The sequence below is a fragment of the Stegodyphus dumicola genome, chromosome 2 (genome assembly GCF_044657685.1).
Source record: "Stegodyphus dumicola isolate Sdum_Otavi_A_Nest chromosome 2, ASM4465768v1".
NCBI lineage: Eukaryota > Metazoa > Arthropoda > Arachnida > Araneae > Eresidae > Stegodyphus > Stegodyphus dumicola.
In genome coordinates this window covers 236,025,790-236,043,133 of record NC_140769.1, presented here as the reverse complement: position 1 = coordinate 236,043,133, position 17,344 = coordinate 236,025,790, and the positions used below count along the sequence as shown (strand labels likewise).

Sequence of the window (17,344 nt, the reverse complement as noted above, 5' to 3'; positions counted from 1 at the left end):
TAGCGAATTAGTGGAAAAAGCTTTAGAAACATAAACACTTTTTAATTTTGTAGCTTTAAACCATTCTAGAAGAGCAGTTTCGCTGCCTCCCGATTTTCTGTCTTTTTGCACTTTCTTGAGACATTTGTATTTCTTATTAGTTCTTCATTAATTATAATTCCTTACGTAAGTAAATTTCACAATGCTGCCTGGAAAATTCACAGTATAAATGTAATTTTTCTCTGGTTGCAATATGCTACGCAGTTCGAATGGGTAAATAGAAATTTTTAAACAGCTATTCGAAAGAAAGTCTGTAACTTAAACAATTAAAATAAAACTCGAAAAGGGAAAAAATTACTTAAAATAATAACAATTATAATTGAAAATATAATATAAAGAACATTATTTGGAAAAAAAAAAACGATTGTAACTTTTTTCCCGCTCACAGGAAAGGTTGCCTATATTAAGAAGTTCGCCAAGTGAACTATTCTTGGCGCAACTGAAAACAAAGCGCCAACATAAATTTGTCAATTTCTCCGTAAATTTCGCAGCAAATTTTGCAAAATTTCATACTTACGCATAATTTGAGTCGTAGAATTGATATATGGAAAAACATTGGTATGTTATTTCAGAAAAAGTCCGATTTCGTGTCAAAATAACTATGTTAGAATAGAGCTATATATAAATCTGATATATATCCTAAGGTGCGTTTCCGAGACATGAAGAACGCAATTTGAATTTCGTCAATCGGCTTAGTAGAACGGGAGATATAGAACTGTCCCATTTTTGTATTGCGCAGTGTACAAGCAAGATGTTCTGGGGCTGAAGAATCAGTCTTTTGGCAGTCTGAGTTTTATAAGCGGTGCAAATGAATTTAATAAACAACTTTTTTGTGTTGATTAGTATATTTTCGTTTTACTTCCTGGAAATTTGAGCGAATGGAACCAGTAATTTAATAAACGGCGGGTACTGTATTTAAAATTATTTCATTCATTTTTCACATTTACCTCGTCTCAAAAAAACTTAAATTTTGTAACAGTAATCCAAAATTATAATTATTAATGACATTGAATTTCAGTACCCTTCTTTAAACAAATACGTTTGAAAAACATTAAAATTCATCACTTAATTTATTAAGCATAAATATTAAAATTTTTAAATTTCGAAAACCATCGAGTTTGTGTTATTTGCAAGTTTGTGTTATTTGCACAAAACACTGCTATTTGTATAATCGAAATAGAGAGGAAAAATATAAATCTGAGTTCTTTTCCATTATGAACTTGGCAAAAGCATGGAAGATGCATAGTGGAAAAATACATAAATTTTCAATTATTATACAAAATATTTCTAACCACACTTATTAATGAATACATTAGTTACAATAATGAAATAGTTTTTAGTATACATTACTAATAAGAGAACAATATTAAATCATAAAAATTTCATGAACAGCCAATTCTTGAATTTTTGTGAATGTACCGTGAAGCTGATATCTTTCTAAACAACAACTATTTAAATGCTTTTATCAATACATTTCATAAAGAGTAATTTTTAGTTTATAGTTAAGATCATTTTCTCAGGCCTCTTCCTTACATATTAAGTGATGTGCCTCTTTTTAACTTGAGACACTTATAATTCGTTACCTTTTCATATACTAGATCAAAATCCACTGAAAATTATGTTGTAACTTGTAAAGTCAGCAGTTGTAAGTGTAGAGCAGCTTTAGTCAGCAATTGTAAGTGTAGAATCAGCTTTAGTCAGCAGTTGTAAGTGTAGATTCAATTTGTAGAGTAGCTTTTTGATGCTGGAGAAGTGAAAAATGAGCAAATCCGCCCGTAGTGTGCTACCGTTACAACTAGTAGACCGTTACAACTACTACTTGTAACTACCGTTACAAGGCATGCAGAAAGGAGAGAGAAAATACCTTATAAACTTAATTTGAGAAATCAATGAACATTTTCTAAGGATCATAAGAGCATACTGGTGTTACGAGCTACTGGAAAATTTACATTTGGGAAAAACAAGATACGTATAATTAACAAACTGGTTCTTTTTTAAAGAAACTAATTTTTATGCTTATTGACTTATACTGAAGAAGGAATGAAGAAGGAAAGTAAAAATAAATATTCGAAAGTACAAAATAAAATAAATTAAAACCTTAATGGATTCAGATTTTAACAATCACCCAAAAGGGCTCTTTTAAAGCTTAATATGGTTTATCAGTAGAAATTATCGATAGAGATGGTCAAGGTTAAATGACGAAAAATTTTATAGGATATTAAATAAATATATATTTAGAGTAACAAAGATACATTGTACATGTTCTGCATATTTAAAAAGGGTAAAAATATGTAATCTAATTCTCTAAAAATATTTAATGTTTTTAATAAGGTATATCACGAATTATATGCATTTTATTTAATCCAATCAGATTAGAAAGTAAAAAAAAATAAATTATTTAAAATTGCATCTATTACTTTTAAATAGTTTAGTTTAGTTTGCTATTTACTAACAGAGAGATTAAATATGAAAGAATAAAACCTTGCATTTTTCCGAATGGAAACAGACTCGAATGAAAAGGGAAAGAACTTTAAATCTTGTTTGGCTCTAAGATGTGATTCTAAAAATTGACGTGATATAACTAATTTTCAGCTTGCGTTTAAAAAAAATTATCATTAAGTTTTCTTGTGCATATTTTGAATTTATTAAATTTGATACCACTGTAATAAATTTTCGATACTGATATGAAAATCTTTTCCTTAATGCTCATAATTCTTATCCAACATTTTGATAATATGATTGAGATATTATGACGTACGTATTTACGTTCAGGGGGAGGTATAGGACTACGTAACTTAAACTACCTATGGAATACATTTTTTTTTCTTTTGAAATTCGTATTTCCTTTAATAATAGGGTGACTGCTAGTAAAGAGGAATCAATACTGTTCATTACGTTTTATGGAATAATTTAAAATTAGTTTTTTCATTAAGTACAGAAAATAATTTTAGGAGTTGTATTGTTTTATCCAAAAATCTGTACCTGTATCCCAGAATAGAATAACCATGTGTGTAAATATTTACCTAGTATAGGACATTGCAGCCGAGCTTTTAAGAATGTTACCTTTTTACAGTAATTTGAATCGGAAATTTTCCCCCAAAATTTATATTTGCCTTTCGTTGTTTAACATGTAGAGGTTACACTTATATATTATTTTCTTCCATGTTTCTTACTGGCTATTTGTGAAATGGAGGATTTCCGAAAAATCCATATTACGTTTGCTATAATTTTCTTATTGCTAAAGTATTATTTATCAGTTCCAAATGATGACACAATTTGGATTTTAATATTGCCACATAAATTATCCATTCATATTTAAGAATTAAGGAAGAAGTAATTGTTTTAAATCCCACCCTTGTGATTATTATTACCATTTTAAGACAATTATATATTAGCTTATTGCAAGCCATTAACGCTTTTGAATTTTACTTATGATGTGTTTGAAAAGACATTTTAATAGTGCGACAAAAGCATTTAGGTTTATTTACAAAACAGTATTTTTATAAGTGTATTCAAAGAGTGAAAAATGTGTGCAGTTGTATTTGAGTAGCAATGTGATAAGGTTGGTAGAATCGAGCGAGCTAGAAAAACTAATCAGCGGAAGGTTTCAACCAGTTTGAATAGCGAGAGTTGCTCGTAGCCACTCAATTTTCTTTTTGACTTTACGGTATTTGTAATTGTAGAAAATAATTAAACCAACGAAGAAAATAAGCGGGAAAATATAAGAAAGAGCTTGCATTTCCAAAAGTAATATTATACGTTAAATGTTACGGAGTTTTTAGAAGAAATTAGACGCCATATAATGAATAATGATTTAATCTTAATATACTTTTGCCGTGATTATTAGGAATGGTAACACTGTAAATAAGATCAGAACCTGAAAAGGGCATATAAACTTTCAGAAATATAAACTAAAGAAAATTAGATTTTTTTCCAACCATAAGCTTTATTCCTTAAAATTTACACACTGTGAGTTAAATATATGTTTAATCACTGAATGGAACTTGATTTTTTATATCTTTCATTTTCTGTAGTGCTTTCAATTTCCATATAATATTTAAAAACTACCAAAATTTTAACAAAATTCACACTTTTATTTGCTTTTCTTATCTTAATTAATTACGAATAATAGTTATATTTCATTCTAATTTCTGTATTTATCATTTATTTGTAACTTACAGATTCATTAGGTTTATCGATGCAGGAGACATGAGAAACGTGCCTTCGAGAGTATTCGAACACCGGACCTCCCGCTTGCTAGCTGGATTCTTGTCCAGTTACACCACGAAGGCATGCGACAAAAAAAGAGAATATACTCTACAAATTATTACGTTACATCCGCTTGTTTGAATGTATGTCTATCTATACAGATAAACTGAAATTTCCGTGCGTAAGAAACTGCTGTTGCACTCTGTATTTCGAAATATTTTACTTTATATTCAGTCAAAATAAACAAAGATTCATGATATCAAAATTACGAAACAAATCTTTAACTCTCATTGCATGGAATGAGCATGATGGGTTACTGAAGATAACGGAGTTGGTTTTGTGGCGTGGAAAAATAAGGTTAGTAAGTGGGAACAATACCTGCTGATTTATTATAATGAATTAGTGTTCTCCTTACTTTTATCTCTACCCCTACCAATCAATCTGATTTAGAAATGTCTATGCAGTAGAAGATTTATATAAAATACGAATAAATCTTCTGAACTTTATAAGAGACGCAAAAGATCACGATATCAAATACATAAGTATTAAGTTTATTAAAAATAAAATAAGCGTTTTGTGCATTATTAGTTAAATAAATCTGAAAATAATATTAAATGATTTTAGAAATTCTGTGACCTGTTTCAGTAATTTCTTTTTCAATTTTAGGCCCAGCAGGCGAAAAACAGATATAAGTATACAAAATAAGCAAAGTGATGCCACCAACAGGAACTATATTCTACAATGATGGTATGTTATTCAGACTGTTTTACATTTCTTATTGACATTTTTTTTAATCTTTCAGTTTTACGAAGTATTTGTGGTAGATATTCATTGCACTCATAATAAATATTTGAATTGTTTTTTAGTTTACTACAAACTTAGTTATTAAGAAAATAGAACCTCTAAGAAAGATGTCGTCCCTGTTACAAAAGCCTTGTAAAATAAACCTAATTAGCTCTCTCATTATACTTATTTAACGCTAATGTTTCGAAGAAAAATCTTCTTTATTGCTAAAAAGAAGTCTAACTAAACGTCAGTAGCATATACAAGAAATACAGTTTTAACTAAAATTGCATTAAACTATTTCTCGTAGTCTGCAGACTAAAATAAACAAATAGGTAGTTCTATTTAAATAATGCCGTTCTAGCTAATGGGAATTCTAACTCTACACTATAACAAATACAAAATTCATTCCCTGGCCCACAAATCGGCTAAATGGTTGCTCTTGGTTGATAGGTCTGTTTAAGCAGTCTAAGAAACCACGTGGGCAGTTGCTACAATAATCTCTCTAAATTGCAATTTCGTTCGCTACTTAAAATTACTTTCATACTTATGATGGACAATGGAAGAAATAGGAAGTGCCAAAAAAGGATTATTATAAGAATAACCATTTAGCTAAATGGAATTCCGAATACACGGCGGGCGTGCTTCCAATTACACCGCGAAGGCATGCGGAAAAGAAGGAGAAAATTAAGAAGCAAGAAATGGTCTCGTCTGGTTAATTTCTTAATTAAGAAATGGTCTCATCAACAGTGGGATAAAATTCATTAAATAAACAAAATTATAAATGAATAGCATATTGATCAAAAATATAATTCCAAGTCCAAAAGCGTCCGTGACGGATTTTAGATTCAAAAGTAATTTTAAGAAATTTGTTTTCGAGGCATAAGAATGTGCACCTTACAACGAAACCCTACTAAGTTATAACATTTTACCTTAATTATTCAACTGGGAAGGTAAATACTAGTATTAATAGTGACTACCAGTTACTTAGAATTATTTTTGAATCTAACGACGTGTTAATACTAGTGCTGACAAATCTAGTAAGTTCCGGGGCTTACTTTGAAGAAACTTTCTTTTTCTATATATTTTTATGTATATATAAACACAAGTATTTTCCGTACAAGCGAGTACAAATTTCTGGAGGAAGTAAATTTCTTAAAGACGAATAGGAATCATATAGCTATGCAGGGTTAGAAACCATAATCACGCTGTAGGTGGCGTTTTGGGAGCAGGCGCGAGATCTGGAGAACGTCGTCTCAGGAAACCGTCAATTTGCGTTTAATGTATCTGTTTAGTCCGGCACTGTTGAGGACCATTTAATAGACCCAAACATCATGCTTATTTTGCCTGGATGGACAGAATTACAGAATCTTACTAAAAACTTACTCGCCACTGAGTAGCAGCAGCGAAGCTCAAGAATATCGTTTCAGATTGATAAAAACCTAGCCATTTCAGACGTTTCGTCAGCACTGAAACATGACATTTTGATAACTATACATCGGATGTGTTGGCCCCATTCCGTTAGTCTGCAGTATCGGCAGAAATATCCTGCCTTGAATTACTTTTTATAGGGTCACTGCAAGCTTCGGCGCACGATGTCCGTGGTCGGTGCTGAGGAATGTTTCCTATACATCTCTGTAGCTACAGCACTTATCCAATATATACCCAAGAATTTTCCAGTATGTGCGGAATTTCATATCCCGAAGATGTAAGCCACTTAATACAGCAGGTGGGCGCAACTTCTGTGTGTTCTATGTATTTCGAAAACGTACCCTATTGCTATTAATAAATCGCCATTTATTCACTCATGTGCTGCTCTTTTATTTTTCATGTCATCTGCACATTAGCTTATGCCCGTGGTACTTCCGTCGGTGCCTAGCTATATCATTCTGATTCGTCGTTGAAAAACTGCCTCTCCCAGAAGTTTGCACAAACTGTAAAGAAACACCTTGTTTATATAAACGAGTAAAGGTTCATATTTTAAAATTCATTTACCTTTCACTGAAGGGAAAAATGTTATTATTTTTAGTTAGAAAATATGTGGACGCTGGAATAAAAATTTAAAATGTTAGTTCTTACTTTGGGAAATTAAGTAAGCAACGGAAGTAAAAGGAAAAAGTGGAAGTGAAAAAGTAAATAGGAAATAAACTCATGAATCATTGTTTGTTTTTCCTAGTTCTTTGCTCTTTCTAGACAACATATGTTTATGATGCTGTTCTCAAAGCTTTCTTTTTTTTTGTCTGGAGAAATCTACTGTTATTTCCTTTTCTTCGTTCTTTTAAAAATACATTACCCGCCAAAACATTTATTGAGTATGAAAGCAGTTTCAAAGGAAGAAAAATAGAGTGGATTTGGAATGGGAAGTTTGAGATTAAGTTTTTATGTTATTTTTCCACTGAAAATATGAAAATCGAATAACTCTTAATTCCTGTTACACTACAAAATAAATAAGCACAGAATTTCATTTTAAAATTGTGGTATTTTAGTATTCTCCGAGGAAATAATGTAAAGAAAGTATTGAAAGATTTGCTGCTTCTTTCTGTTTCAAGATTTCGACGTAAATATTTCCATGTAATTTCTTAGTAAGATTGAATGATTTTTATAATCTGACTGGGACTTAAATTTCTCAAAAAACCTAACTTCCTCTTTTCCTCCGCAAAGCAAACGCTTTTCGAGAAATTTCTATGCTTAAAAAATGCATCTTAGATGTAGTATATAAAGAAATCAAACAAATGTTCTGTGTGCAAGTAAATAAAATTTTAAGTACGTGCAAATGTGTTTGATGTACTCATAATCAAATAATGAATGCAAATGAAGCATTTTGATGTTCTACAGTATTTGTCATATCATTAAAAATCCATTTTTGTCATATTTTAAGGCAGAATAATTATAAACTAACAAAATACACATTTGTTACATCTTGTTTATGGGCAGAAATGACTTCCGAACATTAATTGTTGTCGAACAGATAAAAGAGAATTGTTCGATTTTGCATTCTAATATGAATACGTTTAGCTCTATATGAAATTAAAACTGAAACACAAAAAGCAGTAAAAATAATTTACAATAAGTAGCATGAAACCTAAACTGCATTCTAATGTTAAGAGAATAAGAGCTTTTCCACAAGGTACATTAAGAGTTTTCTCCAGCAGTGTACAAACTACTGTCAAAAACCAAAACATAGAAACTGGAAGGAAAAAGAGGAATGTGATGATAATTTCTAAATTTAAGATTCCAAAACCGATTGAGAAAGATTTCAAATTTATACAGTATATTAAAACTGAAATAATTTAAGAAGAGAAATTTAGTTCATTCAGTAGGAAACCAAAACGAGTTTATCATCCAAAGTTATAATTCAAAGTGATTAAACTCTCGATAGACCTTAAGCGAATTAACACTAAACGTAAAATAACAACTGAAACTTGGGAAGGGTATAAATGACATTTTATTAAAATTAATAAGAAAAGCCTTCTTGGCATGCCTTCGTGGTGTGGTGGTCTGCACGCTGGGCGCGTATTCCAAAGGTCGGCAGTTCGAGTCCCGGCGAAGGCGTTGCATATTTTCCATCTTGCCTGCTTTCAAAAAATACTTAATGTCTCACCAGTGGCGTCCGAACTAAAAGGGTGGTGTATGATGATTCTCCACACCCAGGATTTGGCGACTGGGTCTCCTAAAACCCCAGTCGCCTTTTAGAAGGGGGAGTATATAAGGTATTTCTTCAGCCTTCTTAGCGTGTCTTCGGGGTGTAGTGGTCTGCATGCTGGGCGCGTATTGCAGAGGTCAGTAGTTCGATTCCCGGCGAAGGCGTTGCTCATTTTTCATCACTCCTGCTTCGGAATAATCTAATGTATCTACAGCCTAAGACAAGAATTCTTATCTAATATAGCAGCCTAGTAATGCGGTCAAGGTAGGCAGAATATGCTTTGTCTCACAATCTCAAAATCCTAACCTTAAATATACACGAACTAAATTTGCATTCTGGCGGGAAAACGAAAAAAGTGACAGCAGAGATCCGAAACATAAAATACCTGGTTAATTAAATTAAAAAAAACCTCACAATCTTTTTGAATAATTTAGACCTATGAAAATATAAACTCACCATCAAGAGTTCAGATAATTAAGCCAGTTCATTACTAAGCTTCTGAAAATTCGACTAGATATCTGCAAATAAAGTTCACAAAACATTTTGCATTACTATTCTAAACTTAATTTCCTTTTATTCAGAGCGATTTATTAAAGTTTTTAATCCATGCTATCCTAATAAACAGAAAAAACTTAAAGCACTCAATTTTTTTGTAATATATCTTTATTACATTTTTTTTTTTTAATCAAGAAATTTTTAACTGTTAACGTGGTAGTTAACAGTTAACTTTATTCGAAATTATAGAAATTATATAAGGAATAATTTTCTTATTAAAAATTATAAAAGAAAAAAGGCCATATTGCCATTTCACTGTAAAGGAAAATTTTCCATTTTGTTGAAATTTAAACTCAAAAACGGAAGAATTAATTAGTATTGTAATATACCACAAATTTTATTATTATGTTGATTTCTTTGTGAATTTTTCTCATCTTCTTGAGATAACTATTTTTTAATTCCACAGTTGTAAGCTTCCGAATCTGTAACGAATCGAATCAAACGAACGAGTGAAACTCCTTACCGTATTAATTGCACGGGAATGAGAATAGGAGAAGTAAAAAGTAGAGAATAAATTCATAGTTGTACTCTTATATACATTTTGAGACTTGGCGATAAGATGAAAAGAAATTAAACACACACACATACAAAAAAAAGTTAAAATCTGAAAGTTTTCAGGTTTTATATTATGCCCAAGGTTACTTTTTTAACGTCATGCTATTTGCACTTAAAAGCCATAAAATTCGATTCAACAGCAATATCACAAAAAGAAACCTCGAGCATAAAATATCCGTGCTTGAAGATGTACGTAATGTTAATGTTAATGCTTTGAAATAGTTGAGTTTTTTAATAAAAAAATTGTAAAAGTTTTACAAAATATGAAATAGATAATAAAACAAATTCCAAATTCTAAATTTGGGCTTCCAGATGCCCATATTCGGGTGGAGACGTACGGTATTCAAAATTTGATGGCTCTAGGTACCGTTGGTTTTTCGTAATGTGAGAAACATATACATATTCATGCAGATTCTACATTATTTAAATTCTTTAAATATAATGCGGGGCTCTAATATTTGGTAGCAACAATTTGAAAAGTGACTCAGACTTTTATAGTGAACCAACGCAAAAAGCCAAAACGAAATTAATAGCCCTTCTATAGGTAAATTGTCCATTTGGAATGGTGTTGGTGTATTTAATTATGGCAAAGCACACGAGGGCTATCTGCCTAAAGGGAGGGATGCCTTTCGTGGAGGACTTTCTAAGGGAAACTGGCTCGTATACACGTTACACATGGGGAAAACCACGAAAACGCCCATGCAGCCAGCCCGTTCGCGGGATTCGAACCTCAGACCGAACTACCAGTGTTCAGCGTCTTTACCGCTCGGCCGCTGGTGGGCCCATTTGGAATGGTAAATAAATAAAATTAAATAAAAATTAAATGAAGGTAGATCAATTATTTTATTGTTTTATTTTGTAACATAACTTACATTTTAGACAAAGATGAGCAGGGAAGTTAACAAAATGAAACAACTAATGAAATCAAATCACATCGAGATGCAACTCACTTCTACGTCAGCTAATAGTGTGAAGAATTACTCAAGAGTTATGAATCCAAATTGATCAGCCCACCAGCGGCCGAGCGGTAAAGTCGCTGAACACTGGTAGTTCGGTCCGAGGTTCGAATCCCGCGAACGGGCTGGCTGCATGGGCGTTTTCGTGGTTTTCCCCATGTGTAACGTGTATACGAGCCAGTTCCCCTTAGAAAGTCCTGCACGAAGGCATTCCTTCCCTTAGGAATATAGCCCTAGTGTGCTTTGCCATAATTAAATAAACCAAACCAAATTGATCAGCAAAAACTTATTTTCAAGCGAAAAGATTTAAATTGTTCTGTTATTATAATTTTGTTGAAGGAAATAAACTTCAATTCTTCGTCCGAGATGATGCTTGCTAATTTTTATTCATTATAAAATTTATTAAATATATTACTTTCTCCTAGAAACGAAAAGCGCGTATAACCTAGTATGAAGTCATCACAATGTTTCACCCCCCTTAAAATTTTGAGTCCTCGAAATAGTTTGTCAGCATTTACAGCAGTAAGTGTTACCTTTATTTATTAAATATTACGTTCTTCGCACTTAAATCATAAAATTCAGTTCAAGAGCAATATCGCAAAATAATTTTGAATTCAGCTTTTCATAATTTTGAATCTTTAGAATTTCCGATACACAGTCTCATGCGCTAGAAATAATTTTTTTTTTTTTTTTTTTGTACAACGTTGCCATTGCTCGCTTTGAAATCCTTCAGTTTGTTAATCAAAAATTCGTTAAAGTTTTACAAAATATGAAATTAATAATAAAACTAATTCAAAATTTCAATTTTGGGCTTCCACATGTCCATATTCGCAGTAGGATTACGTCATTCAAAATTCAATGGCTCTAGGTACCGTTGTTTTATCACAATACGAGAAACATACATACATTTATGCAGATTCTTCATTACTTAAGTTCTTCAAATATGACACAGGACGATAATATTTGGTGGCAACAGTCTGAAAATGAAACGGACATTCAGAGTGATTCGACGCAAAATTGCGAAACGAAAACTGTAGTCCCTCAGGTACAAAGCTCCTTTGGACTAATCACTTTAACTGAAACCTTCTGTACACCAATTATGAAACGTTTTAGGATCGAAAGTACTTTATGTAATTTGTTTACGCATGTCGTATTAAATAATGAAATTTCTTTTTATATCGTAGAGTCATTAGGTATTTCGAAGCTAGAAAGCAAAAAATAATGTCTTTACCGAGATTCGAAACAAATGCGAAACTTGCAGTTGCCAGACTGCAGTTTACAGTTATACCAAGAAGGTACTCGGTAAGGAGAGGGAAAACCTTAAAATATACGGCACTGAATTTAAAGTATATTATTAACTTGTTAACTACATTTGATGTTTAATCAGATATAGTTATGTAGATGATGTTTATTCTGACAATTAAATAATAACAGTAAACAATTTTGCTGGGAGCTCTTACTCTCGAACTAATTAAAAACAAAAGAGATAAAAGTATACCCCGAAACTTTTCTCTATTGCATCATATTACAAGTTGAATTAAACGCTTATGCATTGTTTCAAACAATGTAAAATTAAGTAGTGAAATTAAGTGATGCAATAATTAAAAAAAACCATTACACCTCGAGTAACATCTCTGCATAAACTTTGCCAGACGCTTTATTCAGAAGCCATGAACTAGATAAAGCGGTTACCGATATATAAATAAAGACAAAATCTGGCACTTATCCCACTCCATTCTTTTTTGGAAAAGAGACAGATGGATGTAGAAACCAGTAGAAACGACACAGATGAAGATACCGAATTCGTTTTTAAAACCTTCTCTGTTTCCAGTCCAATTTCCCGCCATTTTCATTGCTCTTTTTTCCCATTCTTCTCAAAGGAGTGATAGGTATGTTCTTAGAATGGCAAATGAATTGAAGACTATTTAGATGAGGCAACTACGCATTCAACAGAACTTTGAATTTAGTGTTGCTTGCTTTTACAAAATAATCATTTCGTTGAGAATGAATGTTAAGTGCAGCTTTTAAGAAATGGTCTTCATCCATCCACATTTTGGTGCCATTTAGTATTAGATATCTTAGAAAATTTAATTACATTACGGAGGGTGTTTGCTCAGTCTTCGAATTATTATCATGCAGGAATTAATAAAAGCATTAATTCATTATAATATGAATATTATTTTTGTAAGTCTCAGTTTGGTAGCGTTTTCTCGTATCTATTAAGCTGCACCGTTTTCCCCATAACTAAAAGACATTTATTAAATTTACCGTGGGAATTTGTCTCCATTTTCTTGTCGAGGTTCCCACAGTCTGACTCTGAATGATGTATTGAGAGCATACTCTGTAAAATTCTGAAATTACTGTAGTCCAGTGGTGTTGCAACAAAAGATTGTTATGAAATATTTTTAAAGATATACACTTTATATCAATCTCTATCTCTACTTTTTCTCCTACAAATTAAGTCGTAAATGCTCACATGAATCGTGTCTGTTTGGTACTTTTCAAACTCTTCATGTAGAGGGGACAAAGAAGCATGATTTCATTTTTAAATATAAGATTCCAAATGTTAATAATATGTAAAATATGTTTTATATCATTCATAAAAATGAATATAATTGTATCATTAATAGAATTATATTTTAATAGTATCGTTTAATAGTATCTAAAATTTATTTTACATTTCTTTCGACTTTTGTTAGTTTTAGTTTTCTGTTGCTTGAAGAATGAGCTATTCTCGTGGAACTTTTACTGAAACTCTCTTTAGACTCTGGCCGCTGTATTGACATAAGTTGATTGATATTGATATAATCCGCTGTATTGATATAAGACAGCTGCCATAGCCCTTGCTCCAGGCTCGAACACAGGAAAAGGCATAGATATTTATAAGCATATATGCAGTTTTCAAGAGTTTGTAAACGGCATAATTATTGAGAGGTTGGTGGCAGGAAAACAAAAAATGTAGGTGACCTCAGATCCTCAGACCTCGGGTGTTTTTCGTCAGAACTTAGAGGCGGAACAGAACAAATTTACCTATAAAGTTCCCAACGTCTGAACTAATGATAGGCATATAACTTTAACACATAACTTTTGTAAGCCAGATATGGCTGTAGATTCAGGTCATGAGAATTTACTAACAATAACAAATTCAGTAATAACAACACATCTGTTGGAACTCATTATTGCTCTACACATGTGTTGAAACTCAGGCCAATTTAATCGAATACTTTTACATTATTTATTTTTATTTATTCGATGTTACCACATAAATATTAATACTAAATATTGCTTTATTTTACTCAAGACTCTCATTTTAAAATTTTCATTGAATTTTCTTAATGTGCGTCATTATATATTAATTTTTAGTAACAGTTATCAAATCATTGTCATATAGGCAGCGATAAAACATTAATTTTCTCTTTTCTTTAAGTAAATGTAATTGTCAGATAGTAATTTTTCGAATTTTAGTTTTTGAAAAATTTCGTCGAGTTTTAGGTTACTGCTTGCTTAAATTCTTAAACTGACTTTCTAAGTCTGCACTATTAGCTAACAGAAGTACGTGACCTTGTGCTTTTGACTTTAAAATGTTTTTATTTATATACCTATTTGAATAGGCTTTTTGAACACCTATTTGATGTATCTTCAGATCATGCTCAGCTGCGAGTATTGTATACATAAAATTAGGAAGAATAACTGAAGAAAAACCTCTGTAGAGTCATTGTAGATTTTTGAGTGAAGCATTTGGCACGGTCTTTGTATCAATCAACAGTATCATCCTCCTTCCGCTTTAACCCTAAACACTCACTTGTAGTCGATGGCTTTTCAATTTTCTCGTCAGTCAGTTAATTCTCGTGTATTATTTTTGATGAATGAATTATATTCATATTCCACGGTCATTTGCCACTTTTACGTATTGAGACTTGATAAGGATGAGTCTTCCGAGATTATGAAATTAATCCATTTTTTTACTGATAACTTAGTCTGCTTGGTTTACTCGTTTCTAGAAAAACCTAGGTTTTTCCTAATCTCTTTTAAAATTTTTTCTGTATCTGATGTTCCTAAAACCGGTATTCTAAAGTTTATGTTTCTTGAATTGAAATAAATTCTGAGAATTCCTTTTCATCAACTGTAGAAATTTCGGCTGTTTTTAAATTTGCGATATTTCTAAAAACTGAATATAACGAGCTTTTAATGTAGGACAAATTCTAGGTTTTCACAAATGATACGCGTTTACTGCCTTTGAAAATCCAATAAAGATGTATGTTTCATTATTTTGGGGGAAATTTGTTTTTCTGATTAAAATTCGCCAACGTAAAAGCTTTTCATTTTCTTACTGTAAATTGAGATACATAAGTTTTTTTTTCCTTGACCAAAAGTTTTAGGCATTTTTTATATATATTTAGTAGAAAACCAGCTGCGTAGGAATAATGACTAGCATAACATTAGCATGAAGTATTTTTGACTGAACTAAAATATGCTTAACTGTTTCAACTAGGGTACACTTGGGGCGTTCTGAAATTCGGTTTTGTTCGGTTCTGAAATTTGGTAAGTCTATACTCTCTTGTGGAAATATCATTAGTGTTTCGCTTTCCGAAATTTGATTAAATTTATGACTTGTAAATTCTTTAACAACGCATAGTTATTTCTAAAATAAACACTGCCTTTATGTTTCGTTGCTAAGTTAACAGAAAATAAGTTCATTGTTGAGCATAATGCATTATTGAGTTGTGTTATTTTTGAAGTCGAATTGACACTTACTTGCATAAATTTCAAATTTTCCTTTATCTTTAGCACTTTATTCGTTATTTGCTTAGTTTACTCCCTATTCAGCTATTGATGTGACTCTATTGTTATCATTACATATGCAAAGTAGCTTTTGAGTTAAGATACCATTTCTGTATTTCCTCTTTTCGTGTTGTTTCAAGAATGCTGGGGTAGAAACATTAATGTTTCTCAATTTTTTTGCTTTTATTTGTTCCTTGCCGACGCTCTTTGCGACAATTTTAATATCTTAAGGCAGCGTTTCTCAATCTGTTGTCCGCGGACTATAAGTAGCTCTTGAAGCCTACTCTTCCGGTCTTTCTAGATTAAAAAAAAACGACAAAAATTGAAATTAAAATTTAATTACTTATACCACACTGTAACTAAAAATCTCAAATTTCGGGAATTACACATGGAGATCGTTTACAATTTTTCCTCTTACAACTGACTTTCCCACTCTAGTCTTAGCAACAAAATAGGGATTTAAAGGGCTACGACTATGGTTCTTCCCAGCATACATCCAAACACAGAACAGCTATGCAAGAATCGACAGGCTCATCCATCTCATTAATGAAAGTACCAGCATTCATTTAATTTTTAGCTAATAAGGTAAATATTATGCAAACTCTAATAGCCTTGATTATTGAAAACAAATACACAATTCCTTCCACTAGCTTAATATCATTATAAAATTAAATTAATTTTAATTAGCGGTATTTTAAAAACATAAATATACGTACGCTAAAAAAATTGCTTTCGAAGAGGGCAAGAGATGGTCCGCAGAATATTTTAAGTTATAGAAGTGATTTTTTCTTGGAACAATTTGAGAAATGCTGTCTTAAGGCTTTATATTTAGTGCCCTTAGAAGAATTCATTTCTGTATTGCCATTACATTTAATAAAAGCATATCGAATTTAACTATCTCCTTGTTTTTAAACTGATACTTTTCTGATTCTTCTAGCAACTTAATTTTTAGATCTTGCAGTTTGTCATAGGATTCTAAAACTTCTGAATTCTTCGGGGTAGCTACACAATAAAAATAATTAAGAATTCTTTGCGTGTTTCGGAATTTATTTCAGCAAGTTCACCTACAACTTCAAAGAAATTAATTAAATATTCTTGCATTGTTTTTGCTCTTTCGAAATTAGTTCGAAATTATGAGACAAACTTTTGTCATAGGAGATTTCAATAAATAAATTTCACGTAATTTCAACTGTGCCTGATATGACGTTTCGAACTTAATATGTGCGTTACGTCAGATGATTTAACGTCGAGAGAAATATTAGTTAAAGCGTTTTTGGTCTTTTCAATGACCTTTTCTAGACTTCTACTCTTATTATCTTATATTCCTGCCCTCTTCACTAACCACCCACTCGCGATTTCTCGAAGCTCGGGTTTTAACGTTCGATACAAGCCAGGATGTTTAGAAGAAACCTCCGCTGATCGCGTTTGTTTATACCGTAACGCCATCTTCAGTTCTGAAGGAAATAGGAAAACAAATTTCTGGCATATTTAACAAAGAAATGCATACAGAAACGTCACAACTTATAAAATTCAAATACTGGAATTCCTTTTGTGTAAAGTTTTAATTTTATTCTACAGCAAATATGTAGTTTTGCTATTTGGTAACCCTAAATCATTTTTTTTCCAATTGGCGGGCCCAATCCGTCCATAGATGTTGGTCTCTTCTAAAACCGAAAGCAGTGGTCACTTTATAGATGGGCCACTGTTGCTTTTAATGAAGGAAATGGATGAATTACATTCATGCCTTCTACGGGATTCGAACCCGAGCCCTTCGATATGGCAGTCAGAGTCATTAGCCACTTTTATCCTCTGCGCAGCTTGC

The 17,344-nt window shown here is 31.7% G+C and overlaps 1 protein-coding gene across 2 annotated transcripts in view; it reads left to right on the top strand.

Annotated features, from left to right (window-relative positions):
- Positions 1 to 17,344, top strand: part of sbm (L-type amino acid transporter sobremesa) — a 180,723-nt gene that overhangs the window by 46,046 nt on the left and 117,333 nt on the right. For both annotated transcript variants that reach the window (XM_085811910.1, XM_085811911.1), the window contains one exon: positions 4,915 to 4,995. In XM_085811910.1, the coding sequence (XP_085668036.1) occupies positions 4,962 to 4,995 (34 nt within the window). In that variant the 5' untranslated portion in view covers positions 4,915 to 4,961. The remainder of the gene's footprint in view (positions 1 to 4,914; positions 4,996 to 17,344) is intronic.